This window comes from Dermacentor variabilis, unplaced genomic scaffold, assembly GCF_050947875.1.
Source record: "Dermacentor variabilis isolate Ectoservices unplaced genomic scaffold, ASM5094787v1 scaffold_14, whole genome shotgun sequence".
In the NCBI taxonomy this organism is placed as follows: Eukaryota; Metazoa; Arthropoda; class Arachnida; order Ixodida; family Ixodidae; genus Dermacentor; species Dermacentor variabilis.
In genome coordinates, this window is record NW_027460302.1 from 16,099,660 (window position 1) to 16,122,430 (window position 22,771).

The 22,771-nt window shown below is 46.8% G+C and overlaps 1 protein-coding gene across 2 annotated transcripts in view; it reads right to left on the reverse strand.

The window, feature by feature from the left end:
* LOC142567821 (multidrug resistance-associated protein 1-like) overlaps positions 1 to 22,771 on the reverse strand; it is a 211,265-nt gene that overhangs the window by 84,627 nt on the left and 103,867 nt on the right. For both annotated transcript variants that reach the window (XM_075677969.1, XM_075677970.1), the window contains exons 19-20: positions 4,206 to 4,422; positions 165 to 309 (exon numbers count right to left, since the gene is read on the reverse strand). In XM_075677969.1, coding sequence (XP_075534084.1) covers positions 165 to 309; positions 4,206 to 4,422 — 362 coding nt within the window. The remainder of the gene's footprint in view (positions 1 to 164; positions 310 to 4,205; positions 4,423 to 22,771) is intronic.

Here is a 22,771-nt window from a genome sequence, read left to right on the forward strand (position 1 = left end):
AAATTACTTTCTCTTATTCGCCATCAATGCCTTCCTCACAAGAAACAGACAACCTGCAGATGATGTGCTGTAAAAATTGCCGAGATGCCATGTCGCATGCCTGTCATGGCATGTCAACTTTACAAAATTCACTTGAATACAAGTAGCAATATTATCGTACGCACCGGTTTAGAATCCTGCCCATAGGTGTAGTGTCGAAGAAGGACATCGGAGAACGCATTACACGTTCGAGCATTCCAGCGTGCAAGATCTTGCTTCCTCGCAGTGCCGCAAGATTCAGTGAAATACTGCCTACCAAGATGAATATAGCTGAAAAGGAATGCGTACCATGATAAGGAGCATGGCAAAAAATAAAATTCTTAGGTGGCAAAAAAAAAAAGATAATTCGCCACGTAACTGCCGAGAACCACTTGCAAAACATTTGAGGAATTCATTATTTACCCCCCTTGCGTTATGCACTGTTTACATTTAGAACACTGAACTTATTAGGTTATTCTGTCCATTATTCTACAAGAAACACCCATATAGATCTTGTGCCTTAGTTCCGCACAAGTTGTAAGTACGCAACTTTGGCCCACAAAGCTCATACACTAAATGCGTATGAAAATACAACCAGTTGGAGTAAAACGCAGTTCTCTTCCTACATATTTTCCTATTCTGGCCTATAAAAGCACTAGCATTTCAGCGACTCAAATATATTTACCTCGCCATTAGTGGGCGCTTGCTTGTCGACAAACAAGTATTCCAAAATCTTAACGAATGAAATATTCAGACATCGCCATAGCCAGTACATTAGAGCATCTAAAATAAGAAATGATTGCTTTAAGTACAGCTTTATTCCTATAGGTATTACAGAATGGAACGCGCTTCCTTAATCTGTAATATCAGCCTCATGCGTTGAATTTTTGCAACGTGTATACGATGTTTTTGCCGCTAACTATGGTGTAAAGCAAAACTTTGCAAAAAATATAGCTTATGTTTCGTGGGAGGGGGGGGGGGTGATTCGTACAGTGCCTAGAAGTTAAACTGATTCGCATCTCTCCTGAGACGACTGTGTTGTTCATTTAATTGGCTTATTTTTCCATAGTGTATCAATTGTATGTATTCTTCCACTCCTGTAAAGGCCCTCGGGCTGACAGTATCGTTTTTTTATTTGCTACAATTTAGGCGTGTTGTGATTTATAAATCTCTTGTATTTTGTATTAACATTGAAACCAATAGGCATAAACGTTTCAAAGGGAGCTTTAGAATGTATTCGCTATGCTAAATTTCAAGTTATAGGCAACAACGCTTAGTTTGGTTTCTTAGCGTTTTTTTGTTCCTTGTGTTTTTCTTTCCGTTTCTTTTAGTTTATTTATACCATTACCGTACTTCCTTTTCTTTCTTTTTTTCACGAGCGCCGGTTTCTGCCGCTCCTTCTATTATTTCTTTCGGAGACACGATAGCCCACGACCACCAGCGAAACAGGTAATAGAGGGCTGCTGTGCACGCCATTGACACGCCGGCCGACACACGGGCTTTGACACGTGATTGACAGACGGCCGTGTCACTGGCCTTGTGCACAGCACTCCTTTATCCTCAATTCGACACCCTCGCCGATGACACGCCTTCGCTCGTTGCCGCACCCACCCGTCTTATATACGCCCTCTCCCTTTTAGAAGAACCCCACCTATATAAACTGCGGCGAGGAAAGCATATGTCAATTTGAAGAACACAAGTCCACTTGTGGATACGTTGGCTCGTGCTTTCACCTTGTTCTCGTTTTGCTCATCGTCTTGTGTTCTGTGTTGTAATTTTATGTAACTGTGCGATTTGTAAGTATGCTAGATTATACGTTGGTGCTTTGGTTGTTTTTATCCCGCCTTCGTCACGACGTATCAGAACATATGCAATTTACGTAGCTGCTATCATGTCACCTGGGCGCTGTCTCACGGCTTCTAGCCCAGTGCACCTTCCAGCGTATTGTTTGGTACATGATTCTGATAAAACAGCACTTCCTGTTTTATCACCAACTTCTTTGGGCAATAGTATTAAATTAGGCGAGTTGGTATCCTTCCATTTAGAGAAGGCGGCTAAGATGAATGCCGTTCGAATTCATCGTGACCGCTAAGCGTGCTACTACGAGAGTGAGTAAAGAAGACAATTTTGACTATGCTTGTCTGGCCTTGCGCTTTTGTCATGGCTCGTGTAGTTTGCGTATAGCGTATAGTTTCGAACGTCCGTTATGGTACGGCTAGTACCAAGTTTGGCAGTGGTCCCTAGTACATCTAACGAATACATTGTTGGCCCAAAAAAGGAAAATAAAGACTTGGGAGGGGGAGTGCGAAACGACAGATTGAGCGCTGAACTTCAACTGATTTTATTCTTAGAGCAGGGCAGGGAGAATGAACAAATGCGCATGCGTACATCAGTGTTGCCTAGAGCGATTCCACTGACGTTTTTAACAGTTGCAACTCGTTTTCAAACAGAAAAACAGACGTGTCACTAATACAACTTGTGCCTCTCTCTTTAATGTGATATGCCTCCAAAAGTTCTCTTGCTAACGTATCACTTCTGACAAGTATCTTTATCTCACGCAGTAGTGGCTGGCATCTGCCTTCCAGGCAAACCGTGCTATGCGCTGGTAAATGCGCATTACCTTTGTTCATTACAGACAATTCATGCTCCCGGGCGCGGTCATTAACACATCTCCCCGTTTGTCCAACGTAGGATTTCCCGCATTTCAGCTGTAACTCATAAATAACGCCCGTCGCACATTTCACGTACTGTCTAGTGTGCTTTTTTCTGGCATCCTGACTTTTTTGTCAACGCGGCTTATGCGCGGACACAGTCCAGCCAACTTGCGTGGAGCCGAGAAAACAACTGGCACACCAAAACCTGGTAGCGACTTTCTTGAAGTGGGAAAGCTTGTGGACGTATGGCACTACTGCGGGTTTGCATTGTCTTTGGTCGGGCCTAGGGCGCCACGCAAGTTGGCTGGACTGTGTCCGCGCACAAGCCAGGTTGACAAAAAAGTCAGGATGCCAGAAAAAAGCACACTAGACAGTACGTGAAATGTGCGACGGGCGTTATTTATGAGTTACAGCTGAAATGCGGGAAATCCTACGTTGGACAAACGGGGAGATGTGTTAATGACCGCGCCCGGGAGCATGAATTGTCTGTAATGAACAAAGGTAATGCGCATTTACCAGCGCATAGCACGGTTTGCCTGGAAGGCAGATGCCAGCCACTACTGCGTGAGATAAAGATACTTGTCAGAAGTGATACGTTAGCAAGAGAACTTTTGGAGGCATATCACACTAAAGAGAGAGGCACGAGTTGTATTAGTGACACTTGTGTTTTTCTGTTTGAAAACGAGTTGCAACTGTTAAAAACATCAGTGGAATCGCTCTAGGCAATACTGATGTACGCATGCGCATTTGTTCATTCTCCCTGTCCTGCTGTAAGAATAAAATCAGTTGAAGTTCAGCGCTCAATCTGTCGTTTTGTACTCTCCCTCTCAAGTATTTATTTTCATTTTTTTGGCGCAACAATGTATTATTTAGATCCCAACCAACTCACCCAGCAACAAGTTCTACTCCCTAGCACATGCTGCACTCGGTATTCGTCGTCTTTTGCCATTTGAGCCGTAAAGCAAGCCTGCCTGGAACATCTGCAAGTTTCGCTCTCCTTAGGGCGCGAAAAAAAACATTTAAGCCAAATTGAGGCCACTGATGTCATGTTTGCTCACTCGTTACTGCAACAATTACAACCTCGCATTACAGATTCTTCGTGCATAAAAAAGCCCCGCAGGAATACTGCTTGCAATGCGACAGCACGCAAGCGAATGACTGTGCACCTCGCACGTCGTGCTGCATGCACGCACAACGCGCACGAGCTACGAAGGCGTGTCTTTGGTTCATCCATGACAATCCACGTTTCACTGGCCGTGTGCAGGATGTGCCTGCTACTTTCGTTGCTTTGATCAATGTATTAGACGAAGATGTGGTGCCTGAGCTGGAAATCATCTCTGTGCGTAGCCATTTCTTCCTGGTTCTGTTTTTCAAGTATTTCCGCCTTGGTTCACAAATCTGTATTGCCACAAATATTATCTCGCTAATGTCATAAGCTTGGCTTGCCGGTCCTGCATTTTCACGAGCCTTCGTCGCAGCATTAGCACGCGAAGATCAAAGACAGCGAACGCGCTAATATGTACGCGCACTCACTTTCGACGCTGCCGTACATGGCGTACATGCCGAGACGGAAATTGCGCTGCTCCGGGTCGGTGGCCAGCACGGGGTCCAGGGCGTCGTTGCTCCACAGGCTGAGCCAGTAGCTGCCCATTATGTTGAAGGCGTGCGAGAACACGTAGGACACGAAGGTGAGCGCCGTCAGCCACTTGCCCATGGCCTTGACGTACGCCAGGTACACCCACCACTTCACCTGCGCAGAAACAGAAAAAAATGAATACAGGAAACACAAGGTCCTTCGTGGCCTTACTCTAACCAAGAACCTAATAAATTGAGAGATCGATGCCCATGTCTTATAATGGGTAAAGGACCCCGAGCAGGAGATATAGTCGGCAAAAGGCCTAAACTTCAGGTGAAGCTTCAGGTTCGCCGGGGTCAGGCGCCACTCCAAGCCTGCAGATGTAGTGCACTGGAGGAGGTACAACCAAATTAGGAAGGCCCACTAAGCTTGAACAAAGACACTCCCTCAGCAGAACAGGAATTTGACTCCCTGGTGCTGTATTCGGCTACAACCTTCCCAATGATACCTACAATTAACTCATGGCCCTAAGCCCCCAGCAGCTGCGGAGCACCTGTCCAAGGCGGCAGTCAGACCTGTAAGGCAGCAGAGGTTGCTGAGAATCTCTGGGTCCGGACAGGCCTCCAACGGTAACTGACCTAGTCAACCTTTAATTGCCGAACTCTGTCGAGTGAGGCTAGCTTAGCTGTACCGTTCGAGGAACTATCAGATATTGTTTGGGATGTCATCGGCCATAGTGAGATTAGAAGTGAGGCTTATACGTTGCTGAATGACAACCATGTCCTCTGCTATAGAGGTCTCCCTGATAAGAACGAATACGGAGTAGGATTCTTAATCCATAAGGACAAAGCGGGCAACATTGACAAATTCTACAGCATTAATGAGAGGGTAGCTGTAGTTGTATTCAAACTTAAGTATAGATTAAAGGTAGTACAAGCCTATGCTGCAACATCCAACCACGACGATGAAGTAGATCAGTTTTATGAAGATGTTGAATTAGCGACGAGAAAAGTGTAAGCTCACTATACGGTAGTAATGGGTGACTTCAATGCAAAAGTGGGGAAAAGGCAGGCTGGCGAACAGGCAACTACGGCACCGATTCTAGAAATGCTAGAGGAGAGGCGCTGGTAGACTTCGAAGAAAGGAATAAGCTGAGAATAATGAACACCTTTTTCAAGAAGCGTAGCAACAGAAAGCGGAGCTGGAAAAGCCATAATGGTGAAACAAGGAATGAAATTGATTTCATACTTTCTGCCGATCTCAGCATAGTGCAGGATGTAGAAGTAATAGGTAGGGTAAAGTGCAGTGATCATAGGTTAGTGAGGGCTAGGATTCACCTCGATTAGAAGAGAAAGAATAAAACTGGTCAGGAAGAAACAGGTCAACTTAGAGACAGTAAGGGTAAAAGCAGACAAGTTTAGGCGGATACTTGCAAACAAATTTGCAGCCTTACAACAGAGAGATGATGACATAGAGCTAATGAATAAAACAGTAACGAGGCTGACTTCAGAGGCAGCAAATGAAGTGGGAGGAAAGGCAACCAGTAGGCAAGCTCTCCCAAATAACATTAGACCTAATAAGGAAACGACAAAGAATGAAAGTGTCTAACTCGAGAGATAAGAGAATTCGCGGAACTGTCAAAACTGAACAAGGCGAAAATAAGTGATATTAGAAATTATAACGTGATAAAGACTAGGGAAGGCATAAAAATGGACGCAGCCTGAAATCAGTGAGAAGGAAACTTTGCATAGGACAAACTAAGATGTATGCGGAAGATGTAGCGGAAGAATTCTATACTGACCTGTACAGTACCCAGAGCACTCAGAACTCCATTCGGAACGATAATGAACAGGATACAGAAACTCCTCCTTTAACTATAGATGAGGTCAGAAGGGCCTTGTAAGACATGAAGATTGGAAACGCGGCAGGAGAAGATGGAATAACAGTCGATATATTCAAACATGAAGGAGACATATTGCTTGAAAAACTGGCGGCTCTCCATACGAAATGTTTATCAACTACAAGGGCCCCAGAAAACTGGAAGAATGCAAACATACTATTCCACAAAAGGGAGACAAATGAAAAATTATAGGCCTATTAGCTTACTCCCAGTATTATATAACATATTTACCAAAATAATCTTCATTCAGATAAGGGCAACACTGGACTTTAGTCAACCAAGGGAATAGGCAGGCTTCAGGAAGGGATTAGCTACGATGGATCACATCCATGTCATTAATCAGGTTATCGAGAAATCCGCAGAGTACAATGAGCCTCTCTATATGGTTTTCATAGATTACGAAAAAGCATTTGATTCAGTAGGGATACCAGCAGTCATAGAGGACTTACGTAAACAAGGAGTACACACCGCATACGTAAATACCTTGGAAAATATCTACAGAGATTCCACAGCCACCTGACTTCTACACAAGTAGGAAGAAGAAAGGAGTCAGACAAGGAGACAATCTCTCCAATGCTATTCACTGCGTGCTTGGCAGAAATATTCAAGCTATTAAACTGGGAGGATTTAGGAGTAAGGATCGACGGCGAATACCTCAGCAACCTTCGGTTAGCCGATGACAGTGTTCTGTTCAGGAACACTGCAGACGAGTTGCAACAAATGATAGAGGACCTCAACAGAGAGAGCGTAAGGATGGGGTTGAAGATTAGTATGAAGAAAGATGGTGATGAATAGCCGGGCAAGGGAACAATTCAGGATTCCCAGTCAGCCTCTAGAGTCTGCGAAGCAGTACGTTTACCTAGGTCAGCTGGGTTGGATCGCATACGGCAGACATCGTGAGCTCCTTACTGGAAGATTACCGTTATCATTGAAAATGAAGGTATACAATCAGTGCATTTTACCGGTGATGACATATGGAGCAGAGACTTGGAGACTGACAAAGAAGCTTGAGAACAAGTTAACGACTGCGCATAGAGCGATGGAAAGAAGAATGCTAGGCATAACTTTAGGAGACAGAAAGAGCGATTTGGATCAGAGCAAATGGGTATACGCGACATTCTAATTGACATGAAGAAAAAAAATGGCGCTCTGCAGTTCATGTAATGCGTAGAGTAGATAACCATTGGACCATTAGGGTGACAGAATGGGTACCAAGAGAAGGGAAGTGCAGCAGAGGACAACAGAGGACTAGGTGGTGCGACGAAATTAGAAAATTGCGGGTGTTAGTTGGAATCGGCTGGCACAGGACAGGGGTAATTGGAGATCGCGGGGAGAGACCTTTGTCCCACAGTAGACATAAAATAGGCTGCTGCTGCTGATGATGATAAACATGGAAATGTCCCGGCTACAGCGGCCACATTTCATCATCATCATCATCATCATCAGCCTGGTTACGCCCACTGCAGGGCAAAGGCCTCTCCCATACTTCTCCAACAACCCCGGTCATGTACTAATTGGGGCCATGCCGTCCCTGCAAACTTCTTAATCTCATCCGCCCACCTAACTTTCTGCCGCCCCCTGCTACGCTTCCCTTCCCTTGGGATCCAGTCCGTAACCCTTAATGACCATCGGTTATCTTCCCTCCTCATTACATGTCCTGCCCATGCCCATTTCTTTTTCTTGATTTCAACTAAGATGTCATTAACTCGCGTTTGTTCCCTCACCCAATCTGCTCTTTTCTTATCCCTTAACGTTACACCTATCATTCTTCTTTCCATAGCTCGTTGTGTCGTCCTCAATTTGAGTAGAACCCTTTTCGTAAGCCTCCAGGTTTCTGCCCCGTAGGTGAGTACTGGTAAGACACAGCTATTATATACTTTTCTCTTGAGGGATAATGGCAACCTGCTGTTCATGATTTGGGAATGCCTGCCAAATGCACCCCAGCCCATTCTTATTCTTCTGACTATTTCCGTCTCATGATCCGGATCCGCCGTCACTACCTGCCCTAAGTAGATGTATTCCCTTACGACTTCCAGTGCCTCGCTGCCTATTGTAAATTGCTGTTCTCTCCCGAGACTGTTAAGCATTACTTTAGTTTTTTGCAGATTAATTTTTAGACCCACTCTTCTGCTTTGCCTCTCCAGGTCAGTGAGCATGCATTGCAATTGATCCCCTGAGTTACTAAGCAAGGGAATATCATCAGCGAATCGCAAGTTACTAAGGTATTCTCCATTAACTTTTATCCCCAATTCTTCCTAATCCAGGTCTCTGAATACCTCCTGTAAACACGCTGTGAATAGCATTGGAGATATCGTATCTCCCTGCCTGACGCCTTTCTTTATTGGGATTTTGTTGCTTGCTTTATGGAGGACTACGGTGGCTGTGGAGCCGCTATAGATATCTTCCAGTATTTTTACATATGGCTCATCTACACCCTGATTCCGTAATGCCTCCATGACTGCTGAGGTTTCGACTGAATCAAATGCTTTCTCGTAATCAATGAAAGCTATATATAAGGGTTGGTTATATTCTGCACATTTCGATTGAGGCTAAATGCGAAAACACCTGTGCACTCTGATTTAGGTGGATGTTAAGGACCCCAGGTGGTTCAAATTTCCAGAGACCCCCACTACGGCGTGCCTCATAATCAGATAGTGGTTGTGGCACGTAAAACCACATAATTGAATTTTTGAACCGGCAGATTAGCTGGCACGCACATGAAGCTGCGCTTCAGTAACCAAGGGAGCAATGGTCCTAATATATACGAGTCCGTTTATATAAGCAGCATTGTACAAAAGGCACATATTTACCACTCTCGCAAAAACAGGCATAAGGTCGCAATGAATCATTTGCAAACCCATGAGTACGTTAGTACACCTTGCACACATCTCCAGTCTCCTAAAGTTAGTAAAAGAAATTGGCTCGCCATCCCAGCCCTGCGAAAGTGGATGTCCAGCGAAGCTGTTTAATAACGCCACTATCACTGCTGTATGCAGTGATTTGCTGCTTTAATGATGGTAGTTTTGACGGCACGCCGCCGCCCGTAGCGGTGCTGTAACAACACTAAAATTAGGTTCTAGGCTGGTTATTCCACAAACGCAAGGCTAGGAACGTCACTTCCCACGTCGCAAGCTGCCATCGCCGCGGCAGCTTGCGCAGCAGTAGTCGTTATCCGGAAACGTGTGTGGGGCGTTACCCGCGCACGTGCTTTGCATTCTTACCAGGCGCACCTTATCAATTAGGTCGCTCGGATGCTTGTTCTTTATTGAAATGTGCGCTGTTCTATATGTTGCATCCGTGCTTCCAAAGAATGTATGCACTGTGTGCTTCACTTTGCTGAAGCCTCTGCCTTACGGGGGGGGGGGGAGGGGGGGGGTACGAGTCATCGCTACTGGCCCTGCACTGCCGCCACGATGGGCCCACATTTTCGGTAACGGACACAGTCCCAAAAAATGCCGACCAACTAGGTGCTAACAGCTTCGTTGTATATACACTGAATGACAGAAACCTTTCACACATGTAGCCCAAAGCCAATGCTTTGCCAATTGACCCTCACTTTCACATCCAAAAATATTTGGCACAGAGTCCAGGCAGAGTTACATTGATGAAAAGCTTCGGAGCACACCACTTTGTACTCTACAGTTCCGCTAGAAATAGCACTGCCGTACATGGTGGTACTTGAAATGTTTTTAATGTCGACACACTTGCTGCCCTGGACAGGTATGCCCAGATATTTGCACTGGTGCTCCATTTCGTCAAAGTGGACGCGACATATTGCACTACGCTGGTAGTTGGAATGTTTAGAGTGCAGATTCAGTGGCTTCGCCACTGAATGTGCATTCGAAACATTTCCACATACAAAACATGGCCCACATATCTCTGACACATGTATGCGCTCACTCTTCACTTAGTAGCACTGAACTTAGTGTTCTTATTCGGTGTGCTTGCCAGATAAGTTGGCAGACCTCACACTCAAATTTTTGCAGCTTCTAATTAAACATATAGCAGCACACTTAAGCTACAATGTGAAAGATGTGCTAAATTTTATGACTTATGAAAGTGGCACCAGCACAAAATATGCAACTACAACACTGTATCCGGATCATAAAAATGAACATAGCCAATGCTAACTATAGAAATGTATAGCGGAAATTGTTTTCAACAGGCTTTCAATTGAATGGGCACGTAATCTGTAGATTCCACATTAAGTATAATAAGCATTTAGCTATGTAATGATAATGTAAATTGCGTTCACTTGCTCTTCCTGCGCTAGCAATCTGATTGCTTGCAGAGGACGCCCTTATAGGCCGATGAGGGAAGATGCCCCGATGTATATCCACGTATTCTGCCGCCCTTACACTAGGGTTGGTGCCAGTGGTCTGGATGAGAACGATCAGTTGGCACTTTGCAATGAAGCAAGAATTGAAGCCCACTATGTACTTAAGATATCACGTTTTATGTCGCCTGTCATGTGCTTACTACCATTCAAAGCACCACGCTAAGCTACCAAGCGTTAGTCCGATATTGCTACATTTATTGGCACACTGTAATCTTTAATCACATTTTTAACTAAGACCTCCAGGAGGGACCAATATGTGCAATTAATTAGGCACAAATCCACTCCGCAATACAAGCCTAAAATTGCTGTGCAAATAACGCATATTGCCGCAGACAGCTCTCCACGCACCAGTTGCGAGCACTCTCGTGAGGTGCCCTTCCAAGCGCCTCGTCGCTAAAGCCCCTAGGCATTACTCATCGCCATCAGAAGAGCAAGCGCTCGCGGATGGCGAGACTGCGCGTGCCTCTCGCGCACACGGCAGCGCCCTCGTCCAATGAGAAGTCACGGCGTGGCTCCTGGTCTTCGGTGTGGAGACGCGGTTCTCTGTTGATAGGCTCCTGTTAACTCTGCCTGCAAATTGCGTGAAAGTGCTTTAGGCTTGAGTTTCCGTGCACATGTTTGCCCACAATAATCCAGTTTGTTTAGTGTGCTTCATCGAAGAGTGCTACATTTCTGGTGGAGGTGCGGGGTTAGCTTTTGAGTCTCCAGTTCGTAAGAGCGGAGCACCGACCTACAGCGATTTGGATCCAGAGAACTGACTCCAGTTGTGGGGTCTTGAAGGTCTCACAGGAGTACCGACCACCGCGGGTTCGAGCTTAGCGGGCCACAGGGCCGCGTCAGCCTTCAACCTCTAGCGCCGCGGCGCGCGCAAGCTCAGGCCACAAGGGGCTACCGAGCGACGCACGCAAGAACACAGTATTGCCCTATGTTGACGGAAACCGTTTATTGTCTCCAACGGCACCCGACACTGCACAAACGCCCGGTCCCGGGACGGCGGGGAACCAAAGGGGCTCCGCACCAAGGGCGAGAAATACAGTCAGGGGCGCCTGTAGCACGTCGCTACGTTGAAAATTTCGTCAAGGTGGAGGCGGCCCAGGCCGCGCAGTTAGTGAGGACTGTGGCCGAGCTCGAGGAAAGAAAGAAAGGAGCGCCGAACTGAAAAAGCGGCTCGACGCGCTTGAGACGCGGGCAGCGGAGAATGTCGGGTCAGGACACCAAAGCGGTGGCAAAGACTCAGAAAGTAGGGTAGACCCTACAGGCGAAGTGGGAGGCAGGGAGTCAAAGCAAGCGGTCGCCAGCTCGCCGCCGGTGAATCGGCGTAGCTATAGTGAAGCAGCGCAACACGCCCCGAGTGAGGCGACGCTGCAGCCACAGGAAGCTGGAAAGAGCGGCAGCTACCTTGAGGCCGCCACGCGGGAACAGCAGCAGCCCAGGGGACAATGCCCCTTGTCGAGTCCGAATCACGCGGAAAAGGACACAGGGAAGCAGGGAGAGGTAGGAGAGAGTGAAAGGGTGATTATCGCTGGCGACTCAAACATGGCTGGGTGCTCAAAAGCAGTTGGGGAGAGGGTGAAAGGCAACAAAAGAGTGGCGGAAGGGACATTTCCAGGGCGGACACTGAGTTCTGTCAGGGAGCGAGCAAAGGAAAAGCTCACGGGAAATGCCCACGTGCACAACCTTGTAGTAGCAGGTGGGCTAAATGACGTCCTAAACAGGAAAGGGCCAGGACTAGCCCAGCGCTTGGCGAAGGGCGCGGACGACTTGCGCGAGCTATCCCCTCAGGTGCAGATCGTGGTGTGCACAGTGCCGGAGGTGCCTGTGCGTGACAGTCACGTACAAAGAGCCGTAATGGCTGCCAATGAGGCAATATGGAAAATGAGCCGAGAGAAGGGCTTCGAGGTTGTCGAAGTAAACAGGAAGTGAGAAGTTGTGGTGGTTTTAAACGAGATGGGATCCACTTCAATTACAGGCTAGCACGAGAAGTGGGCTGGCGACTTGGGGGTCGCGCTGTTGCTTTTTTAGGGGGCCCGCGGGCGCTCAGGAGGTCAGAGTAGGTAGTAATTAAGAAGGTCCCCTAGGGGAACATCAGAACAGCAGCGCCGTCGATAACAGAAAAAGGAGGAAAGCAACAACAAGAGCTCGCCATGCAAAAGGCTACATAAATAGGCAGGGCGGCAGAAGAAAGGAAAAAGGGGCGGAGATTGAGGAGCAGTTACATAGAGAACAAATAGGGGTGTATGCGGTTACAGAAACGCACCTTGGAGACTCAGAAGAGCCGCCAGTTATTGAGAATTATGTTTGGTAAGGGTGCAACAGAAATAAGTCGGAAAGAAAGGGAGGGGGAGTCGGAATGCTCATCTATCAGGGAGCCAAATGGAAAAGAGTAAATTCACAATGTCAAGAGCATCTTTGGTTATCAGGTACAATGAGTGGGAAAGAAACTTGGCTGGGAGTTACGTATTTGTGGACCGGAAAAAATTGCACAGAGAAGAATAAAGAGTTAGTGGAATGCATAAGCGCTGATATTAAGGGTTTCGGGAGTGGTGCTGAAATTGTCCTATTAGGTGACATGAATGCCCACATACAGGCTTTAGATGGCTATACCGACAATAACGGGAAGTCAATGCTAGACCTTTGCGAGCAACATAACCTCGTGATCGTGGATACAGGGCCTAAGTGTGAAGGAAAGATCACGTGGGAAGTGGGAAACCGGCAATCGACCATTGATTACTGTCTGATGACAGAAGGAATTCATGATAAGTTGAGAAAAATGGTCATCGATGAGGAAGGGTTTAGCAGCATAGGGGGTGACCATAAACGCATCATTTTGAAAATGGGATATGTAGTTGGGAAAGAGAGCAAGGAAAGCACAATGGCCATTCCAAATTTGAACGCTGAACAAATAGCAAATATAGTCACTAGAGTTGAGAAAGAACTTGGCAAGTGGACAAGTACGGAGTGGGAATATGGTGAGCTTCTAAGTGTAATAACGACAGAAATACGGAAAGAGAAACAACATGTTCGTTGGAAAGGAAAAAATAAACCGAAAGGCTGGTGTAACAAGGAGATACGAGAAGCGATCGCCGAACGACAGAAAGCATCTCGAGAGCACAGGCAGGCAAAAAAGGCGCAGTTGCCACAGGATGAAGTAACCAGTAAATAGGAAATATACCGGGAGAAAAAGTCTATGGTTCAAATAGTGGTGCAAGCAAAATTAAAAGGTGAAAGTGAACGTTAGTTGTCAGAAATACGTCAGAAAAAGAAGGCCGCACCTAGAATATTTTGGAATCACATAAAATTATTAGGCAGGAAGTCAACAACAGTACAACAACATATCCTAGACGAAGATGAAAACAGACTGGAAGGAGAAGCGGCAATAAATTACATCCGAAAAGTAACAGCTGAATCTTTCCAAGGCAAGGACGAGGTTGTATTTGAAGAAAAAAAGAGCATGAAAGAAACCCAAGTGGAAAAGGAGCTAGTGCTGACAAATTTAGACTGGAAGAAAACGGAAGAGAAAACTCCTAAGCGCACAGCCACAGGGCTAGACGAGGTTCCCGTTAGGCTGATAAATGATCTGGGACCAAAAAGTAAGGAAGCTCTGGTGAAAGCAGCGGAAAAAACCAAAAAGACGAATACCAGACAGTTGGTGACAAAGTGGAATGAATTTAATTTATAAAGGTAAGGGGCAGAAAGACAATTCACTCGTATAGACCGTTGACCATTACATAGGTAATATACAGGCTGGCAATGCAGGCAATCAAATTAAAGCTTCAAGCATGGGCAGAGAATAATGGCATTTTGGTAGAGCTTCAGAATGGCTTCAGATTAGGTAGGCGTTTAGATGATAACTTATTTGTTCTTACTCAGTGTATTGAAATATCAAAAGCAGAAAGCAGACCGTTGTATGTGGCCTTTTTAGACATTATAGGAGCCTACCACAATGTAGACCGCAACATTTTGTGGGATATTCTGGAAGGGGAAGGCTTAGGTAACGATTGTCTACAGCTTTTGAGAGAGATTTACCTAGAAAATACCGTTTGCGTTGAATGGGAAGGGATGAAGAGCGAGGAGAAAGTTCATATCAACAAGGAACTGAGGCAGGGGTGCCCTTTATCCCCGCTGCTGTTTATGATGTACATGGTGAAGATGGAGAGGGCGCTATAAGGAAGTAATATCGGGTTTAATCTCTCATACAAACAGGCGGGTACAATAGTAGAGCAGCAAGTACTCCCAGGTTTATTTTATGCGGACGACATTATGTTGAGCACAATGCGTTGGCGGGCTAGTTGGTGCGAATCCATGAATCCAGCGCTTTGTCCTGGTCGTCTTTCTTGTGCCTGTCGTTTTGCGCTAAACAAAGTATTCATGGACATTGTGTTGCTAGCTAATAAGAAAAGCGAGTTGCAACGTCTGGCTAATTATCTGTGGGCAGGAAGGTAACAATATAGATTTGAAATTTACTGTTAGAAAATCAGGTGTTTTGGTATTTAATGAAAGCAGCGAACAGACAGTGGAGATACAGGGCCAAGAAATACCTCGGGTAACAGAATATAAATACCTTGGTGTATGGATAAACGAAGGCAATAGATATATGGAAACACAGGGAAAAACAATAACAGTGAAGGGGAAGAGAAATGCAGCCGTAATGAAGCACAGAGCGCTAAGGGGATACAATAGGCACCAGGTACTCCGAGGTATGTGGAAAGGTGTAATGGTTCCAGGACTTACTTTTTGGAAATACGGTTGTTTTGAATCAGTGGTACAATCAGGACTCGACGGGAACCAAAGATCAGTGGGTCGCCTCGCATTGGGCGCTCACGGGAAGACTACAAATGAAGCTGTGCAGGGGGATATGGGCTGGACTAGTTTTGAAGTGAGAGAAGCTCGCAATAAAATTGAGTATGAAGAACGGCTGAGGAATATGGAAGAAAGTAAATGGGCTGGGAGAGTGTTCAGGTATCTGTACAGGAAAAACATTGATTCACAGTGGAGGAAAAGAACTAGGAAGCTTACCAGCAAGTATGCGGCCTGTAGGGTGGACAACACAGCAACAAAGAGGTTCAAGCGGAAAGTCAGAGAGGCTGAATTAATCTCATGGGTGGCGGCAATGGAAAAGAAACCTGCCATGAGTAACTACTTAAGAAGAAAAAACGAAATGAGGAAAGAAACCATTTATGATAACTCAAAGGGAAGCTCATTACTTTTCGAAGCGAGATCGGGATGCCTTAGAACACGCACCTATAAAGCGAGATATAAGAAGGAAGAAGAAGCATGTGCTTGCTGTGGTAAAGCTAGGGAAACTACGGCGCATGTTTTATTAGAATGTGAAGACGTCTACCCCGCGGTCGATTTAGGCACCACTGGCCTCCTTGAAGCCCTTGGGTTCAGAGGGAGCAGTGGTAAAGCAAACATGTCCGCAATAGACATTAGTAAGAGGCGACTGGAGGATTGGTGGAAGAAAAGTAGGGAAACGACAAAAGACGGACTCGTACAAAAGCACAGTTCGTAATAGGGGATCAGAAAATTTGGGCGTGGGAGTTCATAGTTTTTTTTTTCTTTTTTCATTGTTTAACCTAGGTAGGATATTAGGCAGTATAGTAGCAAGAGCTTGGTGGCGCAACCCCAGGCCTCGTTCCAAAGGGGACGCTCATAATATCCATCCATCCATCCATCCAGCTCCGCCCTCACCGCAAACCACCGCGAGTGGAGCGCCACCGCTGAAAACGGGTTCGGAGCGAGGACGATGTGACTTAAGGATTGCAGAACAAGGTGAAATGCGCCCGCGCAATGGCGCGTCGAATTCCCCACATCCCCACACAGTACACCGGCGCACAAGCCGCTGCCTCCGAGGAAACCCGGCCGAGTTCGGACTGTGTTGCTGCAGCCGTGCGGGCAACAGTTACCAGCGACGGTGCAACCATGACCAGCCCGGTGGCATCGTCTCAGCTCATCGTGTACCCACCACGCACGCTCGAATACTTCTATGGCGATACGTTCCGAAGATGTGGAAGGCCGGTGAGAACAGTTCGAGAGAGTCGCAGATTTCAACGGCTGGGACAAGGCGAGGAAGTTGCGCAACGTGCGCTTCGCTTAGAAGAGTCAGCGTGAACATGGTACATGAATCATGAAGCGGCGCTGTCTTCATGGGAAGAATTCCGAAGACAGTTGGTTGCCACGTATGCCTGCACCGATTGGCGACAGAAGGCAGGGCACGCTCTCCAAGCCAGAAACAAGCGCACTAACGAGATTGCTCGTAACAGCAATGAGGAGAGCACTCTGCGGCATCACATGGCAATATTACATGAACTCTAAGCAGCAAGTGCTATGTACCTTTACCCGGCAAGTTAGTTAATGAACGGACATCTCTAAGTGCCTAAGAAGTTCCTCCGTCTGACGCACGCTTGGGAACTGTTGCACAAGGACAAGGAACAGCGGATGCCCTGTTTCGCGTAGTGCACGAACAGCGCACAAATCGAAAAAACCGCGCGAGCGCTTTCGAAACTCCGTGCGTACACATGGCACACGCACGAACCCAGCGTCTGCCGAGTTCGAAGCCACGCAGCGTGGAGACCGCCGCCAGTCATAAACAGCTAAAGATAATGACTACCTGGAGTAACAGGATATTTTACGCCAAGGGGATTCACGACTCCCGAATGCAGTATCCTCTAGTGAGTTATACATCCTATATGCGGTATCTGATCGCGAAATACGGAAACTATAACAAGGACAAAGCTAGAAGCAGCGAAAGATATTGCCAGAATTCCGAGGCGCCGAAGAAAATCGAATTCGGTTGTCTCATACTGGACACAAAATTCCTCTTAAGACCATGAAATACCAGTCACGTGGCATAAAAGGGGCCAAAACACAATCGAAGCTGAATCGCAAGCGATAACAGCACGGTGTGGTTCACGTAATATTCTACGAGTGCGCTGTAGGCCAAGGCACGGAAATACGAAGGGCACTTCACCTCATGTCTTGCGCTACCGTACTCGTGCTGAACATCAACAAAGATACTGTTTGTCAGTTCTCTTGTCTGCAACCTTGTTAAACGGAAGACTGAAATAACACAATGGCTGGCGTCTAGAGGATACTGGCAATGTGCGCAGACACGGCATTCCCGCCTTTCTTCGCATCCTGCAAAACTTGCTAGTTTCACGCGTGACGGCCGATCCAGATGCCAGGCACCCAAAATCAACACTGTCTCTAACTTTAATCTTGATACTGCTCTTAACGCCTTAATTACAACGTCACTGAAAAGGCGCCTCACATAGCCATAGGGGCATGACAATGAGCTTGAAGAGCAAATTAGTGCTCTCCACTTGGCGCTCTCGAATGAAAAAGTCAGCTGCTCTACAAATTAAAACCATACAAACAAATCTCTGCGCATGCAGTACCAAGTAACACAACAAAGCACAATACTTATTTGACAAAGAACAGCGCGACCTAAAACAGTGAGAAACACGACTGCCCACACGAGCACAAACGCGGAACTACGCACAACCCGCCTTGGCCAAACTCAGCGGTGCTCAGCTGCTCTCCAAATTAAAATCATACAAACAAATCGCTGCGCACGCAGTTATAACCTAATGAAATTATTTTTTAATACGTGTAGTTGAGTACTAGTGACAAATTATAAGGAGTGCCTTTGTCATCGGGCTATAGCACCGGAATGTCGCTGGGGGGTATCAAATGGTGTCATGCATTTACCTCAACTTCTCGGTTACTAACGCTCTGTTCGCGATTATATTGACGCCTTAGACATTCTAGTGCATTGATTTATCACTTTAACTTGACTTCATAGTAACCTTTAGTGTCCCTTTAACACGACAGCCACAGCGCCACAGCGGCAGCCTTCGCCACACGCTTGGTCATGTGACTGATGTGACGACGGTATCGTATCGCCACCTTGCGTAAGGTTGGATTGTGTTGACGGTAGAGTCACTGTAAAAAATTTCAGAGTACCGCAAAGGTCGGGATTTGACTGGCAACACTGGGCGGCCACCGCCATATACCTTCCAAGCAGACTGCGTCGCGGGAAGGCCGCCGTGTTGGAAGAGCTTGATATTCGGTGACACATCGGGTTGAGTGTTTACTGAAGTACAAATGCTTTGTGCCCGGAGATAATGGTTGCTAAGGACGAAAATAAAATGTTATTTTGGTCGAAGTAATGCATCCTGTGATTGTTTTCCACGCCTATCGTGTTTACTGCTGGAACTGTGCTACGATTGTGGGCAGAATCTTAGCGCTGCTATCGGGAGCTTATGCACGCGTTTTTTCCCCCTTTCGCGGAGCGAGCTACGAAAGAAACATTTCGTCACTTCGAGCCGGAATGAGGCAAGCTTGTGCTTTTGGGCATGAACATCGTGGACCGCCGTCGGCTTCTATTGAATATTTCCAAGCAGGACGAAACTAACACCTGACAGTGTCACAGGCACGTACGTTCATTGTATAATTTCACACGCTAAATCGGATACATTTAATTTAGTCTGTAAACGGATACCGCGCGTTCTCGGCTCTGCCGGGCGACTTCGTCCGCCGTATACGCACGACACGCTGCGACTGCCGTGTGCGCACCGGTGTTTGGCTGTGATCGTAAGACGATCTGTGCACAGCTGGCGTAAAAACCAACTTTGATGACCAGTTTGCGTGATTACAGCAACGTATATATTTTTGTACACTGATAATGGGCGAGAGTTTGCTACATTGCGATTTATGAACGCGGCTGTCTAGTGCGTCCCCCCCCCCTCCCCCCCATGAGCGGCTTTTCTTCTCAACTTATTTATGACCGTTTTCTTAGACTGCCCAGATTTGCTGCCTGTGTAAAAAAAAGCAGAAACGCCCGCTGGTGACGCAGCACTTTTTTTTCTAAGTTACATAGGCGATGTATAAAATTCTTGTACTTTTAGAGTGCTTTATGTAACATGCGTAGGGAGAGAGTGAAACTAAAGCTACTGGGTGTTCTGTTTTGCATTTCTTGTTATGCATCAAGCACAACATTATTTGGGAATGCACCGTAGCATTTCCATATAAAACATATGTATGCTGACTTCAGTTCATTACATGTGCACGGCTTACAAGCTCAAAATTTGAAGCTGTGTTGTGAATATATTCCTGGCCGTTGATTTCAACCTCAAAATGAATATGTATAAATGAGCAAAGGATAAGTGGAAAAAAGGAAGTATCATGGGCCTCATATTGACCATGTTTTTATTGACTGCGATCGTCACGATCTGCGAAAAACAAGTGCCATTGCGGTCGAGTGACTCGAGGCGAGAGCGCGCTCACGTGCGCGGAGAAATAATGCGAGTACCTGGTGCACGTGAGGACGCCGAATTCTCGCGCGACAAGTGTGCCTTCGCGTGCCACGAGCACGGAATAACCGCGTGTGTTGAGCAACAAACGAGTACACGCGTACCCGCGTCAACCGTGCAAGACGCGAACGATCCCTGCAATGAACTCCTATTTTCGTAGCATCGCTAACACCGCGTGTACTTCGCTTAAATATCTTCTAAAACAGTGCCGAAAAGCACAAGCAAGGTGTACTTATACCTCGAACACGCGGGTGTATTTTGTATGCTTGAAGTTCTCCCGGCCGATTCTGTGTAACCACGCAGAACGACGCTCTCGGTCGTTTGCCCCGGTCGGAATCTAGAAAAAAAGACCTTCCAGACTCAGTTCGGTTGCTGCATACGAAGGCGCAGCAACCAGGCATGATTTCCTTGCAGTCAAACGAGAGCGCGACAATCGGAACGCAAAAAACGCAAGGGAACCTGCGCTGTCTGCGCTCTAACTCAGCCGGCCCGCCCGGCGCTTGAAAGGTATATGGTACTCCAAAGTCACGTGGTACGGTTGGGCCAATGAACACGCCGGCGGCGCGGGGAAAACGAATGCGGTACTCTGAAATTTTTTCCCGTGACTCTAGTTGACGGGATGTTGAAGCGCCGCGGTGTGAGCGCTTGGTGCGCGCGTCGGCGTGTCGTGCGCGTTTCTGTGTATCGACTGTGGACCATGTCGCCCAGAGCCAGACGCCGCCCTCTCTTTCGTGGTTCTTTCGCGCGCTGGCTCGCTTGCTCGATATGCCGCTCCGACTCAAACCAGAGCTGGCCGTCCTCGTTGAACATTTCGCAGGCCTTTCATATCGGACGACGTCGGTGCCGCATCATAGTGGTTAGACGATCGGCGCTTCTTACCATGCGTGATCACACCAAGCTGTGCGGCCAAGCGTGCCGAGACCATACCGTTGAGTCACAAGAATATTAAAACGAATAGCTTACAGTCTCCAGCTGTTTTTATGTTTGTTAAGAGGTCAGTGGTCGGTCGTAAGCACTGTTGATGTGCAAGGAACACGTTCGTTTATTCCTTCGTTCTATTGCTCTCTCGCCAACTATATTTCGCCCGCTCTCGTTCTTTCGTTCGCTCGCTCGTTCAGGCTATTCGCATGTACTGACATTCATTGATGGTGTTTTCTGCACAATGTTTTTGTACACATTGTGCTCACAGCAGAATTCACCGCAACACTTGCTGCAGAGCACCATTCCTATAGTAACGGATGTAGCGATGCATTCCTTCGGCGCCATCGAAAGTGATGTTCGCTCTTTAACTCGATCTCTTTATTCATGCGTAATATTGAAAAAGTCTTATAAATACACGCATGAGAATGCCTACAAAATGGAACAGGGGAAAGATTAACGTGCCATCGGTAAAATACATCTCATTGTAAGAAACTGCGTATCCTTCAGTGCCGATGGCAAGTGGTTCCATACTACGATAGCGCGCGGTATGAATGAATTTGCAAAACGATGAGAGTGACATATCGGTGGTTTCACATTTGCACTAGTCGTCATGACAAAAAAAATAGCACATAGCAAATAGCCTAGCACTGAAAGAAATCGCCAGAAAGAATTGAATGATGATAAAGTTGATGAAAAAGCCGAAGCCATTGAAGTAGAGGATGCGCTGTCAGAATCAGCACTAACACCCGCAGGGTTTACTGAATGGCAGCGCTCCTCCGAAGTCTACGTGGAGCTCCGCGTCAAAAAGAGCGGCTTCAATATTACTGCACTCGCGCACCATTTCTTCGTGGCCTGTTGCGGTGTCAACTTCGTTTGCAATCGTTCCGTCTCTTCTGACGTGGGGTCAACACCTCAAAAATCTTTTTCCTAGCCGTACTCATCCTAATGAAGGGCGAATACAGCAACAATTGACACGAGTGCCGCTTGATAAGTGGAGAATTCTCCCGCCAAGAACGGCGCCGTCGAAAATCTAGCACGCTAACTGGACACATACGGCCACATACACATACGGTGAAAACGTTTTCGAAACGTATTCACCCCTCGTTTTTAAACTATCCTGCTTGCGACGTTTCTAATGCGTCGAGTTTGGTAATAAATCTGTGAGCTGTTTAATCTATTGATCCTGGGCACCGCAAAAAAGTTCGTCGAGTGTGTTCACCGGGTGGTTGACAACCTCCCGCTTTCATGTGGGAATCAATATATCGGGCAAACTGGGCGTTGCTTGAATGATCGGCTCCAGGAACACAGCAACAACGTAAAAAAAATGGAACCGGTGGGTTCCTGGCAATTCACTGTCGCAATCATGGCTGCAAACCTATCGAGGTCGAATGCATGTTGTGTCCCGTGGGAGCACGCAGTTCATCCGGGAAATAAGTGAAGCGCAGATGATTGCAAAATTGGGTGATAAGTTTGTTAGTTTTCCTTCACTGGCTCTCACACAAAAAGAACTAAGTTTCTTGGAGGCGGCATCACATGACTCATAACTATGTTACACGAATGCGCAGTACGTTTTCATGTAAGCGCATGCGCAGTCTACACTGCTTCACATGTATAAACCGCATATCATATTGACCGCAAATCCCCGTTGTCTTTTCAGCCCCTTTTAAGCTGGCGCGGCTCTGCCCCTGGACCTCCCGTGATTCCGAAGGAAGGCAAGGCTGTGGCAAGAACCGAACCAAGCCCTATGCAAAATGAGATGTAGGAGTTGTGTACGAAATCCCCCTGGCGTGTGGCAAGCCCTACATAGGGCAGACAGGACGGTGCCTGAATGATCGAGCCAGCGAACATGAACAAAAGTTAACGAAAGATGAAATGGCGCACTTGCCTGCGCGCTGCAATGCCTGTCGCTGTGCACCTCTTTTTAAGGAGATAAAGATTCTGGGGAGAAGCCAGGACCAGACTGCACGCGAACTGATGGAGGCTTATCACATAAAGAAAGGCCAAGACTGTTAGTGACACTTCATTAGGTTGTTTCAATCGGAAATAGAT